At 58.6% G+C, this 21,058-nt stretch overlaps 1 protein-coding gene across 1 annotated transcript; it reads right to left on the bottom strand.

Annotated features, from left to right (window-relative positions):
- Positions 1-1,485: 1,485 nt before the first annotated feature.
- Positions 1,486-14,789, bottom strand: SIK1 (salt inducible kinase 1). The gene is made up of 14 exons (XM_075197561.1): positions 14,647-14,789; positions 6,989-7,133; positions 6,793-6,909; positions 6,167-6,230; positions 5,553-5,714; positions 5,058-5,182; positions 4,711-4,834; positions 3,412-3,611; positions 3,182-3,298; positions 2,891-2,962; positions 2,687-2,807; positions 2,390-2,602; positions 2,010-2,160; positions 1,486-1,888 (listed from the first exon to the last, which is right to left on the bottom strand). Exons 2-14 carry the CDS (start codon positions 7,130-7,132, stop codon positions 1,693-1,695), a joined length of 1,806 nt encoding a protein of 601 aa, XP_075053662.1. The 5' UTR covers position 7,133; positions 14,647-14,789; the 3' UTR covers positions 1,486-1,692.
- Between the last annotated feature and the right edge of the window lie 6,269 nt (positions 14,790-21,058).

Here is a 21,058-nt window from a genome sequence, read left to right as displayed (position 1 = left end):
GACAGGCGGGCCCAGAGGCCACAGAGGAGGGGCGCGACAGGCGGGCCCAGAGGCCACAGAGGAGGGGCGCGACAGGCGGGCCCAGAGGCCACAGAGGAAGGGGGCGACAGGCGGGCCCAGAGGCCACAGAGGAAGGGGGCGACAGGGGGGCCCAGAGGCCACAGAGGAGGGGGGGCGACAGGCGGGCCCAGAGGCCACAGAGAAGGGGGGCGACAGGCGGGCCCAGAGGCCACAGAGAAGGGGGGCGACAGGCGGGCCCAGAGGCCTCAGAGGAGGGGCACGACAGGCGGGCCCAGAGGCCACAGAGGAGGGGCGCGACAGGCGGGCCCAGAGGCCACAAAGGAGGGGGGCGACAGGCGGGCCCAGAGGCCACAGAGAAGGGGGGCGACAGGCGGGCCCAGAGGCCTCAGAGGAGGGGCACGACAGGCGGGCCCAGAGGCCACAGAGGAGGGGGGCGACAGGCGGGCCCAGAGGCCTCAGAGGAGGGGCGCGACAGGCGGGCCCAGAGGCCACAGAGGAGGGGCGCGACAGGCGGGCCCAGAGGCCACAGAGGAGGGGCGCGACAGGCGGGCCCAGAGGCCACAGAGGAGGGGCGCGACAGGCGGGCCCAGAGGCCACAGAGGAGGGGCGCGACAGGCGGGCCCAGAGGCCACAGAGGAGGGGCGCGACAGGCGGGCCCAGAGGCCACAGAGGAGGGGCGCGACAGGCGGGCCCAGAGGCCACAGAGGAGGGGCGCGACAGGCGGGCCCAGAGGCCACAGAGGAGGGGCGCGACAGGCGGGCCCAGAGGCCACAGAGGAGGGGCGCGACAGGCGGGCCCAGAGGCCACAGAGGAGGGGCGCGACAGGCGGGCCCAGAGGCCACAGAGGAGGGGCGCGACAGGCGGGCCCAGAGGCCACAGAGGAGGGGCGCGACAGGCGGGCCCAGAGGCCACAGAGGAGGGGGGCGACAGGCGGGCCCAGAGGCCACAGAGGAGGGGGGGCGACAGGCGGGCCCAGAGGCCACAGAGGAAGGGGGCGACAGGCGGGCCCAGAGGCCACAGAGGAGGGGCGCGACAGGCGGGCCCAGAGGCCACAGAGGAGGGGCGCGACAGGCGGGCCCAGAGGCCACAGAGGAGGGGCGCGACAGGCGGGCCCAGAGGCCACAGAGGAGGGGCGCGACAGGCGGGCCCAGAGGCCACAGAGGAGGGGCGCGACAGGCGGGCCCAGAGGCCACAGAGGAAGGGGGCGACAGGCGGGCCCAGAGGCCACAGAGGAAGGGGGCGACAGGCGGGCCCAGAGGCCACAGAGGAGGGGCGCGACAGGCGGGCCCAGAGGCCACAGAGGAGGGGGGGCGACAGGCGGGCCCAGAGGAGGGGGGCGACAGGCGGGCCCAGAGGCCACAGAGGAGGGGGGGGCGACAGGCGGGCCCAGAGGCCAAGAACTCAATGAATTTCAATACTCTGAATAAACTGTGGTATATAATAAATACATTTCTCCAGGCTCAGTACAATTCCAGTATAAATATTATTGGAGTAATTTCATCCAGCTCTCTGTACAAATACATTATAAAGTTTGTTCTATGCTTAAACATTATTGCTGTAGAGACCCCTCCAGTAGCAGAGATGCCCTCTGTGCTTGTGATATATTGCAAGGCTCTCTGGCAATGAACGGGTAAGAGGTAAACTTCCGGCATAAGATCTTGTCCTAGGTCTTTAGGAGCCGCATTGGGCGGCGTTAGGGCCACAGACCACGCTACAGTGCACGACCTTTGGGGCCCCCAGCTGAGGTTGTGTGATGCTGTTGGAGTATTCCGGGAGAAGCTTGTGGTTCAAGTAACAACAATTTGGTGTATATACCGGGGGGCCGGATGGCGGCGTGCTCGGCGGGGAGAGGGAAATCTGTAGTAACCTGAAGAGAGAACACACGGATCAGAGACCTAGAGGAGAGCTGCTGGCGTCATACTCAAATGTCGCTTGTTAATAATCTATACAGAACAGAAATACACCCCCATAGTACCTCCTTTACTCACCGCTGCTGCTGTAACACATCCAGTAATAATCCTTGTGACTTGTCTGCTGAGCGCAGCCCACGGGCAGCGATCCCACGGTATCGGAGCTTACTGAGACACAGGAGCCCCCGGACTCTGACTGATCTCCTGAGCTGGCGAAGGGCGCTGGTTCCTGCACAGACAGGAGGTAATATTCATCACACACATATACAATTAGCATTATAAACTGTGTACGGTCATGTATGTATACAGGAGATTCAGCTTCTGTAACATAACTGGAACGTGTAACATGGCACATGTGTGTAACTCAATCCTTACATGTTATAAGTGTACTTTCATATTCCCTGCTACCCACAAACACATAAACTAGGGGGTCTCCGCTACATGTCCGGGGGGTATACCTTGGGTAAGGGAGGTGTCCGACGCTCTCCGGCCCTCCTGGAAGGTGACGGGGAGCAGACAGTTTGGTGCAGTGATTCCCTGACACTGTAGGACCGGAGTAGCAGACTGAGCACTGAGTGGCGCCGTTGAGCGCAGGTTAGTAGATCCCAGAGGTGGGTGAATGCAGTTTTCCAGACTGTTACACGGAGAAGACGTGGAGGAGACCGGAATACCTGCAAGTAAGAAAGGACAGATGGATGAAAGCGGAATCGGTAAAAGAGATCGGGGAGATGGGGGAACGAAGGGACGACACTTACTTGGTGCTGTCAGTCTCTCATGTCGGTCTTTCAGAATGGTGTCATGAGGCTCACTCAGCAGGGAGGAAGGGGAGAATACGGACCCCCCCACGGATGGCGGCTCCCCCAGATATAACAGCAACTACACAACAATAACCAGAGATCAGACCTGTCCCAATAACCAACCCCCTCTGCCCATAGCCAGATGTGCAGGGACCAGCTCACCTGTAGCGGACCGCTGAGCTCGCAGTCATAATCAGCCAGCGCAGCCTGCGGCTGACAGAGGATCGGAGAGATCTGGAGGAAAGGACTCCAGTTAGTTATACCAAGGATAGCCTCACCTGGGTACACACGCTAGTTACATACGTGTTATATTCTCCTGACTACACATGGCAGTCAAATACAGCACTGACTGTACACATTAATGCCATACACAATACATACACGTTACGCCCACACTATATGTAACACCTGTAACATACAGTATACAGAAACACTATTGCTCTCTCTTATCACCTTTGTGCAGTCCAGGGGTGCTGGAGATTGGGCAGTGACAGGACGAGACGCCTGCAGTCTCTCCAGCAGGAGGTAGTAAATAGCAGCATAATGGTCATATGTCTCGTTCTGTAGAGCCTGGGATCAGAGAGATGATTTCATAGTCAGAGACTGGCAGAAGTGGTACCAAGACCCCCCAGGACATCATTGATACATTGTATAGAACATACCAAGCAATATGCATTACTCACCTGTAGGGAGCGCTCTCTATCAATGCCCAGACTCTGCATGATGGCAAGAACTTGCAGGCAGGGTTTGGGTGTGGGAAGAGGATTGTGCAAAGGAGGCCGAGAGGTGACACCCTGAAACCATCGGTGCTGCCGTATCTGTGCAATGCTCAACCGCTTACCCGGGTCCACAGCCAACATCCGGCGCAGCAGAGACTCGCAGTCTGGGGGAGAGAGACAGCCAGTGTCAGACATGGGGGAGAACGAGGTGCGTGTGGGGGGAGGGGCAGCCAGTGTCCGACATGGGGGAGAACGAGGTGCGTGTGGGGGGAGAGAGACAGCCAGTGTCAGACATGGGGGAGAACGAGGTGCGTGTGGGGGGAGGGGCAGCCAGTGTCAGACATGGGGGAGAACGAGGTGCGTGTGGGGGGAGAGAGACAGCCAGTGTCAGACATGGGGGAGAACGAGGTGCGTGTGGGGGGAGAGAGACAGCCAGTGTCAGACATGGGGGAGAACGAGGTGCGTGTGGGGGGAGAGAGACAGCCAGTGTCAGACATGGGGGAGAACGAGGTGCGTGTGGGGGGAGAGAGACAGCCAGTGTCAGACATGGGGGAGAACGAGGTGCGTGTGGGGGGAGGGGCAGCCAGTGTCAGACATGGGGGAGAACGAGGTGCGTGTGGGGGGAGAGAGACAGCCAGTGTCAGACATGGGGGAGAACGAGGTGCGTGTGGGGGGAGGGGCAGCCAGTGTCAGACATGGGGGAGAACGAGGTGCGTGTGGGGGGAGGGGCAGCCAGTGTCAGACATGGGGGAGAACGAGGTGCGTGTGGGGGGAGAGAGACAGCCAGTGTCAGACATGGGGGAGAACGAGGTGCGTGTGGGGGGAGGGGCAGCCAGTGTCAGACATGGGGGAGAACGAGGTGCGTGTGGGGGGAGAGAGACAGCCAGTGTCAGACATGGGGGAGAACGAGGTGCGTGTGGGGGGAGGGGCAGCCAGTGTCAGACATGGGGGAGAACGAGGTGCGTGTGGGGGGAGGGGCAGCCAGTGTCAGACATGGGGGAGAACGAGGTGCGTGTGGGGGGAGGGGCAGCCAGTGTCAGACATGGGGGAGAACGAGGTGCGTGTGGGGGGAGGGGCAGCCAGTGTCAGACATGGGGGAGAACGAGGTGCGTGTGGGGGGAGGGGCAGCCAGTGTCCGACATGGGGGAGAACGAGGTGTGTGTGGGGGGAGGGGCAGCCAGTGTCCGACATGGAAAGAACGAGGGGGGGGGGGGGGGGGGGTGTTCTACCATCCTCACCGATATCACCATATAGTAGCCTTACCTTGTGACATGTAGTACGGGATTCGGAATCGTCCTTCAAGGACCCTCTGTCGCAGGGTGGGCAAGTTTGGTCCATCAAAGGGAAATGAACCGCATAGCAAGACGTACAAAACAACTCCCAAACTCTACATGGAGACAGGAGATCTACCGTAAGACAGATCCTACAGACACCATATATAATGTAACAGGGTAACTGCGCTGCTGGACATTATAACACTATCTGTATGTATAATGTACAATAACAGTTCTGTACCCTGTATAAAGGTGAGGAACATGAAGCCTCGTCACCAATATGGTCACTATCATATTATATGGAAATAACAGTATAGAGGCAGTTTGTCTACTCACCCAGACGTCTAGAAGCGGACCCTCATACTCCTGCCCTTGGAAAACTTCTGGAGCAGCATATGGGGGGCTTCCACACCAAGTATTCAGGGGTCGTCCTTCCATATAAAAATTACCAAATCCAAAATCTGTCAACAAAATAAGAAAATGGGTTACGACCACCCTCCCAGTTACACATCTCTCCCCTGGGCTCTCAGTTACACCATCTCTCCACTGGGCTCTCAGTGCCCTCCCAGTTACACCATCTCTACCCTGGGCTCTCAGTTTCCTCTCACTCTCCCAGTTACACCATCTGCCCCTTGGGCTCTCAGTGCCCTCCCAGTCACACCATCTCTCCCCTCGGATCTCAGTGCCCTCTCACCTCCCAGTCACACCATCTCTCCCCTCGGATCTCAGTGCCCTCTCACCTCCCAGTTATACCATCTCTTGTCTGGGCTCTCAGTACCCTCTCACCCTCTCAGTTACACCATCTTTCCCCTGGGCTCTGTTTCAGCTCACCCGCCAGTTTGATGTCCATATTTTCGTCCAGTAGCAGATTTTCTGTCTTGAGGTCGCGATGGACGATATTCTGTGAGTGACAATACACCACAGCAGACAGGATCTGCAGGAACTTATCCCGAGCCTCCTCCTCAGACAGGCGGCCGCGCACAGTCATGTAATCTGCAAAAAATTGAGAATTGTCAGAGTAGGAAGGGATGGTCATGTCCAGGAGCCTGGTCAGAGGGTAACGGTCCTGCACTAAATAGCTGGGGCTTTATAATCTGGATAACCCACCACTGGCCCCTCCCCTCATATGCATAACCCGCCGCTGGCCCCTCCCCTCATCTGCATAACCCGCCGCTGGCCCCTCCTTTCATCTGCATAACCCGCCGCTGGCCCCTCCCTTCATCTGCATAACCCGCCACTGGCCCCTCCCTTCATCTGCATAACCCGCCGCTGGCCCCTCCTTTCATCTGCATAACCCGCCGCTGGCCCCTCCCTTCATCTGCATAACCCGCCACTGGCCCCTCCCCTCATCTGCATAACCCGCCGCTGGCCCCTCCCTTCATCTGCATAACCCGCCACTGAAATGGCAACAGCTCACATAGAAAATATTAAATTCTTCAACTCACCAAATAACTCTCCATTTTTGGCATATTCTGTGACGATGTAGATCATGTCTCTGGTCTCCATCACCTGGAAAAGAAATATAAAATCCAAACATGTCAGAGCATGGTGAATGCCAGGCTGCGGGGGGCACTGTAAGGGGCAGAGCATAGTGAATGCCAGGCTACCGGGGGGCACTGTGAGGGGCAGAGCATAGTGAATGCCAGGCTGCGGGTGGCACTGTGAGGGGCAGAGCATAGTGAATGCCAGGCTACCGGGGGGCACTGTGAGGGGCAGAGCATAGTGAATGCCAGGCTACCGGGGGGCACTGTGAGGGGCAGAGCATAGTGAATGCCAGGCTGCGGGTGGCACTGTGAGGGGCAGAGCATGGTGAATGCCAGGCTGCGGGTGGCACTGTGAGGGGCAGAGCATAGTGAATGCCAGGCTGCGGGTGGCACTGTGAGGGGCAGAGCATAGTGAATGCCAGGCTACCGGGGGGCACTGTGAGGGGCAGAGCATAGTGAATGCCAGGCTACCGGGGGGCACTGTGAGGGGCAGAGCATAGTGAATGCCAGGCTGCGGGTGGCACTGTGAGGGGCAGAGCATGGGGATTGCCAGCCAGTGAGGTGATGCTGCTGTGGGACACACTCACCTGATAGAGACGGATAACGTGAGGATGGCGCAGACGTTTCATGATCTGAACCTCTCTATAAACCTTCTCCAGATTTGCGCGATCCAGACGTGTTTTATCGATAATCTTAATGGCGACCTGAGTGACAGAAGACCAGAATGAGACCCACTGAGCTGCATCACCTCCACCCACTCAGGACAACTCCGCCCTCTGTTACCTGGGTGTTGGTCACCCTGTGTCGGGCCAGTTTCACCACTGCAAAATTTCCTTTTCCAAGAGTCCCTTCAATGTCATAAAACCCAACCCTAAGTGGCCTGCGGGGGGCGCTGCCCGAACCACAGCTGTCTCTCAATACGACCATCCTGTAACCGAAAAAGAAGGCGATGAAAGGGCAGTAACTGGGCATTCTGGGGACAGTAATGGGGGAAGAGGGAGTGTGACGGAGAAGAGGGGGCAGAGATGGGGAAGAGGGAGAGTGAGGTGGCCAGTAGTGGGGCAGAGGGGTAGTAGTGGGGCAGAGAGGTAGTAGTGGGGCAGAGGGGTAGTAATGGGGAAGAGGGGTAGTAATGGGGAAGAGGGGTAGTAATGGGGCAGAGGGGTAGTAGTGGGGCAGAGGGGTAGTAGTGGGGTAGCAATGGGGCAGAGGAGTAGTAGTGGGGCAGAGAGGTAGTAGTGGGGCAGAGAGGTAGTAGTGGGGCAGAGAGGTAGTAATGGGGAAGAGGGGTAGTAATGGGGAAGAGGGGTAGTAATGGGGCAGAGGGGTAGTAGTGGGGCAGAGGGGTAGTAGTGGGGCAGAGGGGTAGTAGTGGGGTAGCAATGGGGCAGAGGAGTAGTAGTGGGGCAGAGGGGTAGTAGTGGGGCAGAGGGGTAGTAGTGGGGCAGAGGGGTAGTAGTGGGGCAGAGGGGTAGTAGTGGGGCAGAGGGGTAGTAGTGGGGCAGAGGGGTAGTAGTGGGGCAGAGGGGTAGTAGTGGGGCAGAGGGGTAGTAGTGGGGTAGCAATGGGGCAGAGGGTGATGATGGGGCAGAGAAAGGTGATTGGGGCAGTAATTGTAAGAGGGAGATGCTGGAGTCAGTGATGGGGCAGAGGGGGGGTGATGGGGCAGAGGGTGATGATGGGGCAGAGGGTGATGATGGGGCAGAGGGTGATGATGGGGCAGAGGGGGGTGATTGGGGCAGTAATTGTAAGAGGGAGATGCTGGAGTCAGTGATGGGGCAGAGGGGGATGATGGGGCAGAGGGGGATGATGGGGCAGAGGGGGATGATGGGGCAGAGGGTGGTGATGGGGCAGAGGGGGATGATGGGGCAGAGGGGGATGATGGGGCAGAGGGGGATGATGGGGCAGAGGGGGATGATGGGGCAGAGGGTGATGATGGGGCAGAGGGGGGTGATGGGGCAGAGGGTGATGATGGGGCAGAGGGGGGTGATGGGGCAGAGGGGGGTGATGGGGCAGAGGGGGGTGATGGGGCAGAGGGGGGTGATGGAGCAGAGGGGGGTGATGATGGGGCAGAGTGGGGTGATGATGGGGCAGAGTGGGGTGATGATGGGGCAGAGTGGGGTGATGATGGGGCAGAGTGGGGTGATGATGGGGCAGAGGGGGGTGATGGGGCAGAGGGTGATGATGGGGCAGAGGGGGGTGATGGAGCAGAGGGGGGTGATGGAGCAGAGGGGGGTGATGGGGCAGAGGGTGATGATGGGGCAGAGGGTGATGATGGGGCAGAGGGGGGTGATGGAGCAGAGGGGGGTGATGATGGGGCAGAGGGGGGTGATGATGGGGCAGAGGGGGGTGATGGGGCAGAGGGGGGTGATGGGGCAGAGGGGGGTGATGGGGCAGAGGGGGGTGATGGGGCAGAGGGGGGTGATGGGGCAGAGGGGGGTGATGGGGCAGAGGGGGGTGATGGGGCAGAGGGGGGTGATGGGGCAGAGGGGGGTGATGGGGCAGAGGGGGGTGATGGGGCAGAGGGTGATGATGGGGCAGAGGGGGATGATGGGGCAGAGGGTGATTGGGGGTGATGGAGCAGAGGGGGGTGATGGGGCAGAGGGTGGTGATGGGGCAGAGGGGGGTGATGGGGGCAGAGGGGTGATGATGGGGCAGAGGGGGTGATGGGGCAGAGGGGGGTGATGGGGCAGAGGGGGGTGATGGGGCAGAGGGGGGTGATGGAGCAGAGGGTGATGATGGGGCAGAGGGTGATGATGGGGCAGAGGGTGGTGATGGGGCAGAGGGGGGTGATGGGGCAGAGGGGGTGATGGGGCAGAGGGGGGTGATGGGGCAGAGGGGGATGATGGGGCAGAGGGGGGTGATGGGGCAGAGGGTGATGATGGGGCAGAGGGTGGTGATGGGGCAGAGGGGGGTGATGGGGCAGAGGGGGGGTGATGGAGCAGAGGGGGGTGATGGAGCAGAGGGGGGTGATGGGCAGAGGGGGTGATGGGCAGAGGGGGGTGATGGAGCAGAGGGGGGTGATGGAGCAGAGGGGGGGTGATGGAGCAGAGGGGGGTGATGGAGCAGAGGGGGTGATGGAGCAGAGGGGGGTGATGGAGCAGAGGGGGGTGATGGAGCAGAGGGGGGTGATGGAGCAGAGGGGGGTGATGGAGCAGAGGGGGGTGATGGAGCAGAGGGGGGTGATGGAGCAGAGGGGGGTGATGGAGCAGAGGGGGGTGATGGAGCAGAGGGGGGTGATGGAGCAGAGGTGGGTGATGGAGCAGAGGGGGGGTGATGGAGCAGAGGGGGGTGATGGAGCAGAGGGGGGTGATGGAGCAGAGGGGGGTGATGGAGCAGAGGGGGGTGATGGAGCAGAGGGGGGTGATGGAGCAGAGGGGGGTGATGGAGCAGAGGGGGGGTGATGGAGCAGAGGGGGGTGATGGAGCAGAGGGGGGTGATGGGAGCAGAGGGGGGTGATGGAGGCAGAGGGTGATGATGGAGCAGAGGGGGGTGATGGGGCAGAGGGGGGTGATGGGGCAGAGGGGGGTGATGGAGGCAGAGGGGGGTGATGGAGCAGAGGGGGGTGATGGAGCAGAGAGGGGGTGATGGGGCAGAGGGGGGTGATGGGAGGCAGAGGGGGTTGATGGAGCAGAGGGGGATGATGGAGGCAGAGGGGGGTGATGGAGCAGAGGGGGGTGATGGAGCAGAGGGGGAGTGATGGGGCAGAGGGTGGTGATGGGAGCAGAGGGGGGTGATGGAGCAGAGGGGGGTGATGGAGCAGAGGGGGGTGATGGGGCAGAGGGGGGGGTGATGGGGCAGAGGGGGGTGATGGGGCAGAGGGGGAGTGATGGGGCAGAGGGGGGGTGATGGGGCAGAGGGGGGTGATGGGGCAGAGGGGGGTGATGGGGCAGAGGGTGATGATGGGGCAGAGGGGGGATGGCAGAGTGATGGAGGCAGAGGGGGGTGATGGAGGGCAGAGGGGGGTGATGGGGCAGAGGGGGGTGATGGGGCAGAGGGGGGTGATGGGGCAGAGGGGGGTGATGGGGCAGAGGGGGGTGATGGGGCAGAGGGGGGTGATGGGGCAGAGGGGGGTGATGGGGCAGAGGGGGGTGATGGGGCAGGAGGGGGGTGATGGGGGCAGAGGGGGGTGATGGGGCAGAGGGGGGGTGATGGGGCAGAGGGTGGTGATGGGGCAGAGGGGGGGTGATGGGGCAGAGGGTGGTGATGGGGCAGAGGGGGGGTGATGGGGCAGAGGGGGGTGATGGGGCAGAGGGGGGTGATGGGGCAGAGGGGGGTGATGGGGCAGAGGGGGATGATGGGGCAGAGGGGGGATGATGGGGCAGAGGGGGATGATGGGGCAGAGGGGGGTGATGGGGCAGAGGGGGGTGATGGGGCAGAGGGTGGTGATGGGGCAGAGGGTGGTGATGGGGCAGAGGGGGGTGATGGGGCAGAGGGGGGTGATGGGGCAGAGGGGGGTGATGGGGCAGAGGGGGGTGATGGGGCAGAGGGTGGTGATGGGGCAGAGGGGGGGTGATGGGGCAGAGGGGGGGTGATGGGGGCAGAGGGGGGTGATGGGGCAGAGGGGGCGTGATGGGGCAGAGGGGGGATGATGGGGCAGAGGGGGGGTGATGGGGCAGAGGGGGGGTGATGGGGCAGAGGGTGATGATGGGGCAGAGGGTGGTGATGGGGCAGAGGGGGGTGATGGGCAGAGGGGGGTGATGGGGCAGAGGGTGGTGATGGGGCAGAGGGGGGGTGATGGAGCAGAGGGGGGGTGATGGAGCAGAGGGGGTGATGGAGCAGAGGGGGGGTGATGGAGCAGAGGGGGGGTGATGGAGCAGAGGGGGGGTGATGGAGCAGAGGGGGGTGATGGAGCAGAGGGGGGTGATGGAGCAGAGGGGGGTGATGGAGCAGAGGGGGGTGATGGAGCAGAGGGGGGGTGATGGAGCAGAGGGGGGTGATGGAGCAGAGGGGGGGTGATGGAGCAGAGGGGGGTGATGGAGCAGAGGGGGGTGATGGAGCAGAGGGGGGTGATGGAGCAGAGGGGGGTGATGGAGCAGAGGGGGGAAGGTGATGGGGCAGAGGGTGATGATGGGGCAGAGGGGGGTGATGGAGCAGAGGGTGATGATGGGGCAGAGGGGGGGTGATGGGGCAGAGGGGGGTGATGGGGCAGAGGGGGGTGATGGGGCAGAGGGGGGTGATGGGGCAGAGGGGGGGTGATGGGGCAGAGGGGGATGATGGGGCAGAGGGGGGTGATGGAGCAGAGGGGGGGTGATGGGCAGAGGGGGGTGATGGAGCAGAGGGGGGTGATGGGGCAGAGGGGGGTGATGGAGCAGAGGGGGGTGATGGGGCAAAGGGGGGTGATGGGCAGAGGGGGATGATGGGGCAGAGGGTGATGATGGGGCAGAGGGTGATGATGGGGCAGAGGGTGATGATGGGGCAGAGGGGGGTGATGGAGCAGAGGGGGGTGATGGGGCAGAGGGGGATGATGGGGCAGAGGGTGGTGATGGGGCAGAGGGTGGTGATGGGGCAGAGGGGTGGTGATGGGGCAGAGGGTGGTGATGGGGCAGAGGGTGGTGATGGGGCAGAGGGGGGTGATGGGGCAGAGGGGGGTGATGGGGCAGAGGGGGGTGATGGGGCAGAGGGGGGTGATGGGGCAGAGGGGGGTGATGGGGCAGAGGGTGGTGATGGGGCAGAGGGTGGTGATGGGGCAGAGGGTGATGATGGGGCAGAGGGTGATGATGGGGCAGAGGGTGATGATGGGGCAGAGGGTGCTGATGGGGCAGAGGGTGCTGATGGGCAGAGGGGGGTGATGGGGCAGAGGGGGGTGATGGGGCAGAGGGGGGTGATGGGGCAGAGGGGGGTGATGGGGCAGAGGGGGGTGATGGGGCAGAGGGGGGTGATGGGGCAGAGGGTGATGATGGGGCAGAGGGGGGTGATGGGGCAGAGGGGGGTGATGGGGCAGAGGGGGGTGATGGAGCAGAGGGGGGTGATGGAGCAGAGGGGGGTGATGGAGCAGAGGGGGGTGATGGAGCAGAGGGGGGTGATGGAGCAGAGGGGGGGTGATGGAGCAGAGGGGGGTGATGGAGCAGAGGGGGGTGATGGAGCAGAGGGGGGTGATGGAGCAGAGGGGGGTGATGGAGCAGAGGGGGGTGATGGAGCAGTGATTGAGCAGAGGGGGGTGATGGAGCAGAGGGGGGTGATGGAGCAGAGGGGGGTGATGGAGCAGAGGGGGGTGATGGGGCAGAGGGTGATGATGGGGCAGAGGGGGGGTGATGGAGCAGAGGGTGATGATGGGGCAGAGGGGGGTGATGGGGCAGAGGGGGGTGATGGAGCAGAGGGGGGGTGATGGAGCAGAGGGGGGTGATGGGGCAGAGGGGGGTGATGGGGCAGAGGGGGATGATGGGGCAGAGGGGGATGATGGGGCAGAGGGGGGTGATGGAGCAGAGGGGGGTGATGGGGCAGAGGGGGGGTGATGGGGCAGAGGGGGGTGATGGAGCAGAGGGTGATGATGGGGCAGAGGGGGGTGATGGAGCAGAGGGGGGTGATGGGGGGGCAGAGGGGGGTGATGGGGCAGAGGGGGATGATGGGGCAGAGGGGGATGATGGGGCAGAGGGGGATGATGGGGCAGAGGGGGGTGATGGAGCAGAGGGGGGTGATGGGGCAGAGGGGGGTGATGGAGCAGAGGGGGGTGATGGGGCAGAGGGGGATGATGGGGCAGAGGGTGGTGATGGGGCAGAGGGGTGGTGATGGGGGCAGAGGGTGGTGATGGGGCAGAGGGGGGTGATGGGCAGAGGGGGGGTGATGGGGCAGAGGGGGGTGATGGGGCAGAGGGGGGTGATGGGGCAGAGGGGGGGTGATGGGGCAGAGGGTGGTGATGGGGCAGAGGGTGGTGATGGGGCAGAGGGGGGTGATGGGGCAGAGGGTGATGATGGGGCAGAGGGTGATGATGGGGCAGAGGGTGATGATGGGGCAGAGGGGGGTGATGGGGCAGAGGGGGTGATGGGGCAGAGGGTGATGATGGGGCAGAGGGGGGTGATGGGCAGAGGGGGATGATGGGGCAGAGGGGGATGATGGGGCAGAGGGGGATGATGGGGCAGAGGGGGGTGATGGGGCAGAGGGGGGTGATGGGGCAGAGGGTGGTGATGGGGCAGAGGGGTGGTGATGGGGCAGAGGGTGATGATGGGGCAGAGGGGGGTGATGGGGCAGAGGGGGGTGATGGGGCAGAGGGGGATGATGGGGCAGAGGGGGATGATGGGGCAGAGGGGGGTGATGGGGCAGAGGGGGGGTGATGGGGGCAGAGGGGGGTGATGGGGGCAGAGGGGGGGTGATGGGGCAGAGGGTGGTGATGGGGCAGAGGGGGGTGATGGGGCAGAGGGGGATGATGGGGCAGAGGGGGGTGATGGGGCAGAGGGGGGTGATGGGGCAGAGGGTGGTGATGGGGCAGAGGGTGGTGATGGGGCAGAGGGTGATGATGGGGCAGAGGGGGGTGATGGGGCAGAGGGGGGTGATGGGGCAGAGGGTTGATGATGGGGCAGAGGGGGGATGATGGGGCAGAGGGGGGTGATGGGGCAGAGGGGGGGTGATGGGGCAGAGGGGGGTGATGGGGCAGAGGGGGGTGATGGGGGCAGAGGGGGGTGATGGGGCAGAGGGGGATGATGGGGCAGAGGGTGATGATGGAGCAGAGGGGGATGATGGGGCAGAGGGGGGTGATGGGGCAGAGGGGGGTGATGGGGCAGAGGGGGGTGATGGGGCAGAGGGGGGTGATGGGGCAGAGGGGGGTGATGGGGCAGAGGGGGATGATGGGGCAGAGGGGGATGATGGGGGCAGAGGGTGATGATGGAGCAGAGGGGGATGATGGGGCAGAGGGGGGGTGATGGGGCAGAGGGGGGTGATGGGGCAGAGGGGGGTGATGGGGCAGAGGGTGATGATGGGGCAGAGGGTGATGATGGGGCAGAGGGTGATGATGGGGCAGAGGGTGATGATGGGGCAGAGGGGGGTGATGGGGCAGAGGGGGGATGATGGGGCAGAGGGGGGTGATGGGGCAGAGGGGGGTGATGGGGCAGAGGGGGGTGATGGGGCAGAGGGGGGTGATGGGGCAGAGGGGGGTGATGGGGCAGAGGGGGATGATGGGGCAGAGGGGGATGATGGAGCAGAGGGGGATGATGGGGCAGAGGGGGGTGATGGGGCAGAGGGGGGTGATGGGGCAGAGGGGGGGTGATGGGGCAGAGGGTGATGATGGGGCAGAGGGTGATGATGGGGCAGAGGGTGATGATGGGGCAGAGGGGGGTGATGGGGCAGAGGGGGGTGATGGGGCAGAGGGTGGTGATGGGGCAGAGGGTGATGATGGGCAGAGGGGGGTGATGGGGCAGAGGGGGGTGATGGAGCAGAGGGGGGTGATGGGGCAGTCTGGGGCTGCACAGCGGGTGTCGGTGGCCCGGGGGACGCTGCGGGTGTCTCACCTGTATGTCGGGTGTTACTCGGGTGATGTCGGGTGTCCGGGTGTTACATCTCTGTCTCTCTCTCACACATGTTTCTCAGACTCCCTGCTCCATAACTCCGCCCAATTCCTCCATAGCTCCGCCCTATTGACGTCATGATGACGCGGGAGCCTCCCGGACTCCGCCCCGTTGCCAGGTGACAGAGACCTCTGACGCGCGCACTGATGTCGCCGTCTCCATGGTAACCAGGAGAATACGTCACTGAACAGCTGGCTCCTTAATCGTCCGGTATCAGTTTCAGCAGTATGCGCCTGCGCAGAAACCGTGTGACGTCAGCATGCCGAGAGCCGACATAGCGCCATCTGTAGGTCAGAGCGCAGAATACAGGACATAGGACCGAGGGACTGAGGATCAATAACCCAGAATTCTGATCAGCGATCCCCCAATATATTATTATTACTGTTACCATTATTACTATTATTACTACTACTATTATTATTATCATTATTATTATTATTATTATTATTATTATTATTATTATTATTACTACTATTACTAGCATTTTGCATCTCACATGATATATATATTAATTTTTATGTCATTTTGTGTGTGGTGACTGGAGTGTTGCTCCATAATAGGAACAAGCTCCCTTCAGTGCCTGTGGCCTATGCAGTGACCATAGCAGTGTGTCTGTGTTGTTGGAGGGATCACGGATTGAATCTTTAGGTAGTTGCGCTGCGGTTTGCAAGGTGAACTCACAAAGTGCTGCAGTTTTCTGTCTTTATGGGACAGCAGAGACACTAAGATCATTATCATACTTACTAACTCTCCAGGAAAGGCGAGCTGGCATTTTTCCTGCATCCCAATCTCACCGAGAATCACGCCATTTTGGAGGGTGGGAGGGGGCGGGGTGAAGCCAATCGCGTCATTTTGGCCCCGGCCCCCGCGCCGTGAATTACGGTTTCGCGGGAAGCGGGGCCAAAATGACGCGATTGGCCTCGTCCCGCCCCCTCCCGCCCTCCAGTCACGCCCCCTCTCTTGTTTCCGGGAGTTGGTATGATCATTATAGAAGTGGCCAGAAAGTGAAACCCGATGTTGCTGGAGAGAAAAACGTCACTTACCCTCCATTGGTCGAGCTGCAGAAAATCATTTTAACCGTCGGGCATTTCGACTCTTTACCAAACTTCATCTGTGTCGAAGTCAAATAATTGGATGAAGTTGTTTCAAATTAATATCCATCAATCTGATTGTCTTTGAAGATTTGCGAGTAGCGCGATACGGTGTGGAAGGGCGTATGTAACCACAACACGTGCAAACACTTCTACACACATTTACACTTACACCTTCACTTGTAAATAGTTCACCTTATAATAGTTCCAATGTCGTTTATAATCAAATGTAATAGATTTAATAGTTAAATATAATAATGTTAAAAGCACTTTATTGAGATCTAAGGTTCAGGATACAGAAAACATATCATGTTTAGTATTATTCTAATCCCCTATTTATCCTCAGACATCCGTTCCTATCAGCTAAGAGATCGCACCTTGCATATGTTAGTTATGGATGATAAGGAATTAATGATCAGAATGATATTGTGTGTGTAATGTAAATAGACCAGTTTGAATCAGCTTTTCGGTGGGAAGATACAGCTGCAGCTGTTGGAGAGCTGACCCCCACCCTTGGAGGGCATCGTTTGAACTGACCAATGTCCTACATTATACCAGATTGACCTGAAGCCTGAACCAATGGAAACATGCCAAATCATCTCTATTGTTTTCAATGTAACACCAACTGTATATAAACTGAGCTCTGTGACTATCATACAGTCTTCTTGACCACAGACTTCAGGATTGAATGACTGTATGCTGGATCCAGAGCGCCTGCCTATATAATCGTCTGTACTTATTTTATTAATTTGTTACACTTTGCCTCTTGCTATTAAATCACTTTGTGTATTGGAACCACAAAATTCAAAGTGGACAATTTTCATTGAATAGCGACTAAACGAACTTAACATCTGCCACGGTCTTGTCAATGGTCTTACCTCCAAATCTTCCACAATCTCTAATGGCACTCGTCAGGGATGCCTCCTTTCTCCTCTAATATTCACCCTTATTATTGAGCCACTTGCGGCTAGAATACGCGCTAACCAATCCATCTCGGGCACTCAAGTTGGTTCAACAGAAAGCAAGATAGCCTTATATGCAGACAATGTTCTCATTAGCATATCCCACCCTGTCTCTTTCCTTTCTCTCCAAATTAGACACCTGTGGACACTTCTCCGACTACAAGATCAATCCAACTAAACCGGAGACCCTAGACTTCTTCATCCCTCACTCTGACAAACTGCTGCACATTTCCATTCACCTGGCAACCCCAAAAAATAAAATACTTAGGGGTCTTCCTAACCAAAAACCTCTCCCATCTTTTTCAGGCTAACTTCCCCCACACCCTCTCTAAAATAAAATCAGACCATTTGGTCCCACCAATTTATCTCCTGGATTAGCCGCATTAACGCAATCAAAATGAATATACTCCACAGACTACACAAACCAGCCCTATCCGAATACCCCCCTACGTTTTTAAATTCCTCCAATGAAACATCCAAATTTATCTGTGCTGGCAATCCTCCAGAGGTCTTCTGGAGTGGGGGCTTGGGCATTCCAAATTTTAAGAGATCTGTCTGCCCAACTCGCTCATTGTGTACTTTGGAACGGTCCTACATCTGCCAGGGTCTGGGTTACTCTCGAGGCTGAAAGTCTGGGTGCTCACACCTGCTTCCCTCCTGTGGCTCCCAAGGGCACACCGCCCAAAAAATGCCTTGAACCACCCCACAGTCTCCCACTTCCTGTCTATCTGGTACTTGGTCTCCCGATGCCATGGTTCCTCTGTCACCCCTCCCCAGTAGACCTTCTCTTCAATTCCCCAGATTTCCCTCCTGGACTGCTCTCCTCCTCGTTCGCCACCTGGCTCTCTCCAGGGAACCGGTTCTCAAATGACATCACTCGTAATGCCTTATTCCCCCAGTTTGCTGACATACAAGTGAAAACTGGTTTACCCATTCAATGCTTCTATCAATACCTACAAATTCGCAGTCTCCACTCTACCGTTAGTCCCGCCTCGCTTCCCGCCCTCTCGCCACCACTGAGTCACTGCGCCTGCGCCAGGCATCAACTCTGGGTCTTATATCCACTATTTACTTCAAACTGACCTCTCCTACTGCTCTTCTGGAAGCAGGATCTGGGTGATCCTCTTGATGATGAGAACTGGTCTGAAAACCGGGACAATGCCGCCTTTAGCTCAATTTGTGTACAAATAAAAGAAAATGTCTTTAAGATCCTGTTTCACTGGTACTACGTCCATACTCCCTGCACAAGATGTTACTGGATTCTTTGGACAGAGGCTGTGATGATCTGCGGATCGATGTGCTGGAGACTTAAGGAACAGGTAGCAGTGATCAGGGTACAGGACGTCTGCACAGGAGAAGAGACCTGTAGATCTGACAACAAACACAAATAAGAGGTGCATTTAAATAGTGGAGCCTTGCGTCCCATTGGCTGAAAGGAATGAATGGGAATACTGCCAGTTCGCGCATGCACAGAACAGCTGAGAAGATGGCGCCCTGCCAGAAGATGTGTGGCGAAGTACAACTGCCAGAAATAAAGTGAATAATAGCGGGGGTCCGTCGATCAGCGGGTCTGATGTGTGACTATACCGCATGCCGTATACTATACCGTCCCTCGCAGCCCCAGGGTGCAGCAACTGGATGGGACACCCTGTCGGACAAACTGGTCTGCTTCAGATGCCAGTGAATGGGACATGTTCAAATAGACTGTCCCCAGAATATGGGTCAATTCCCAGGGCGTTGCCCATGTACTGCAGGGCAGTGGCATACATACCTATAAGGCGCTCTCCTGAGTCAACGCTGTTTTCACTGGTGGTGGGTTTCTAGGAAAGCAAGATGCAGGGTCGCCCAGGCATGACTCCATTGCATCCAATGACCTGCCAGGAGTACACTCACGGGATGCCCTGGTCCATATAGGGCAGGAAGACCAGCCTCTCTGCTGGTGATAGCATTCCTCATGCTTCTGCGTCTGCACTTATGACTTATGCTCTGTGTCTTGTTTCGAACTGACCCTTGCCTTGTTATTTGGATTACTCTATAACTGCTGCCTTTACAGACCTGTGGATTATTGCTATCCTCTCCTGTCTTGGCCATAGGCATCGTTTCTGTGACACGCTCTACTGGAGTTAGTAGAGTCAGTCAGTTAGCCCTCTGAGACCTTCTGTATCCGCCATGTTTTTGGACTACCTGCATTCTTTCAGCACATTATTGTTATAGCCTACTCCTGGCACTTCTGCTATCTAGCAGACTCGTCTCCAATTTCCTGGAGGGCAGCAAAGGAACATACCACATGCTGGGTCTGACATAACTGAGACCACGATTGAGGGATGGTTGAGGTGGGAGTCATGGACGAGCTTCCTGGGGAGAGTTATATAGTGGAAGGAGCAGGGTCCCCCAGCAGCACAGAGTATATCAGGAGATGAGTGATGTGTTAGTGAGGACAGGGCTGCATGTGACAGGGGCAGTGACATGATGTGAGGAGGGGAATGGAGGCAGCAGGAAGCCACAGACTGAGAGTTATATAGTGGAAGGAGCAGGGTCCCCAGCAGCACAGAGTATATCAGGAGATGAGTGATGTGTTAGTGAGGACAGGGCTGCATGTGACAGGGGCAGTGACATGATGTGAGGAGGGGGATAGAGGCAGCAGGAAGCCACAGACTGAGAGTTATATAGTGGAAGGAGCAGGGTCCTCCAGCAGCACAGAGTATAGCAGGAGATGAGTGATGTGTTAGTGAGGACAGGGCTGTATGTGACAGGGGCAGTGACATGATGTGAGGAGGGGAATGGAGGCAGCAGGAAGCCACAGACTGAGAGTTATATAGTGGAAGGAGCAGGGTCCCCCAGCAGCACAGAGTCTAGCAGGAGATGAGTGATGTGATAGTGAGGACAGGACTGTATGTGACAGGGCAGTGACATGATGTGAGGAGGGGAATGGAGGCAGCAGGAAGCCACAGACTGAGAGTTATATATTGGAAGGAGCAGGGTCCCCAGCAGCACAGAGTATATCAGGATGAGTGATGTGTTAGTGATGACAGGGCTGCATGTGACAGGGGCAGTGACAGGATGTGAGGAGGGGAATGGAGGCAGCAGGAAGCCACAGACTGAGAGTTATATAGTGGAAGGAGCAGGGTCCCCCAGCAGCACAGAGTATATCAGGAGATGAGTGATGTGTTAGTGAGGACAGGGCTGCATGTGACAGGGGCAGTGACATGATGTGAGGAGGGGAATGGAGGCAGCAGGAAGTCACAGACTGAGAGTTATATAGTGAACGGAGCAGGGTCACCCAGCAGCACAGCGTATATCAGGAGATGAGTGATGTGTTAGTGAGGACAGGGCTGCATGTAACAGGGGCAGTGACATGATGTGAGGAGGGGAATGGAGGAGCAGGAAGCCACAGACTGAGAGTTATATAGTGAAAGGAGCAGGGTCACCCAGGGTCACCAGCAGCACAGAGTTTAAACTATTTAAACTATTTAAAATAGAATTCTCTACCATAGAGTTATATATAATCCCAGCAATTACAATGAATTACTTGATGTGAGACATAAAGGACAACATGATGAAATCATCACACATTTATGTAACGCCCCCTAGTGGTGTGTTAGTAAAACCCTGCAGCTCAGTGAATTCAGGAGGGGTCACCTAGAGGGTAAGCTAATAGTTTATGAAAAGTTACATAAACAGGTTACCATGGTGATACCCAGCCCAGCCTGTGAGACTGAGGGAGAAGAAGGAGGGGCTGTCAGCAAGGGGGAAAGGAGACAGAGAGGAGACACAAGAGGAGAGATGGTAGCTGGGGACCTGGGAGAGTGTGGGGTGGAAGCTCCCAGGCTCCCCCAGCATTGCCTGGCTGTCTGAGCGTGGTGACTGAGCCAGGGCAAGGAATGTGTGCACTGGATGAGGGGGAGAACTCCATGCCACTATAGAGAACCCAAGAGAGAGGGGGACACTGCGCATGGAAGAGGCCCTGGAGTGAGGGCTGCTACAAGAGGCATGGTAGCTGTAGTGTCAGATCCTGAGGCTGGGAGTACACAGAGTGACGTGTCAGAGCACAGGAGACATCATCCCCGCAGAGGGATGAGCTGCAGTTGAGAGGTGCACAGAGTGTGTCAGAGCTGCATGGAGGAGAAGCTGCCTGCCTATTAGCATCCATGTGAGTGCCCTGCAGAGGAGGGTGATCTGCAGCTGAGAGGTACACAGAGTGTGTCAGAGCTGCATGGAGGAGAAGCTGCCTGCCTGTTAGCATCCATGTGAGTGCCCCTGCAGAGGAGGGTGATCTGCAGTGAGTATGGGGTGCAAGAGACA

The sequence above is a fragment of the Mixophyes fleayi genome, chromosome 2 (genome assembly GCF_038048845.1).
Source record: "Mixophyes fleayi isolate aMixFle1 chromosome 2, aMixFle1.hap1, whole genome shotgun sequence".
Classification (NCBI taxonomy): domain Eukaryota; kingdom Metazoa; phylum Chordata; class Amphibia; order Anura; family Limnodynastidae; genus Mixophyes; species Mixophyes fleayi.
This window is presented reverse-complemented; position numbering and strand designations above follow the sequence as displayed.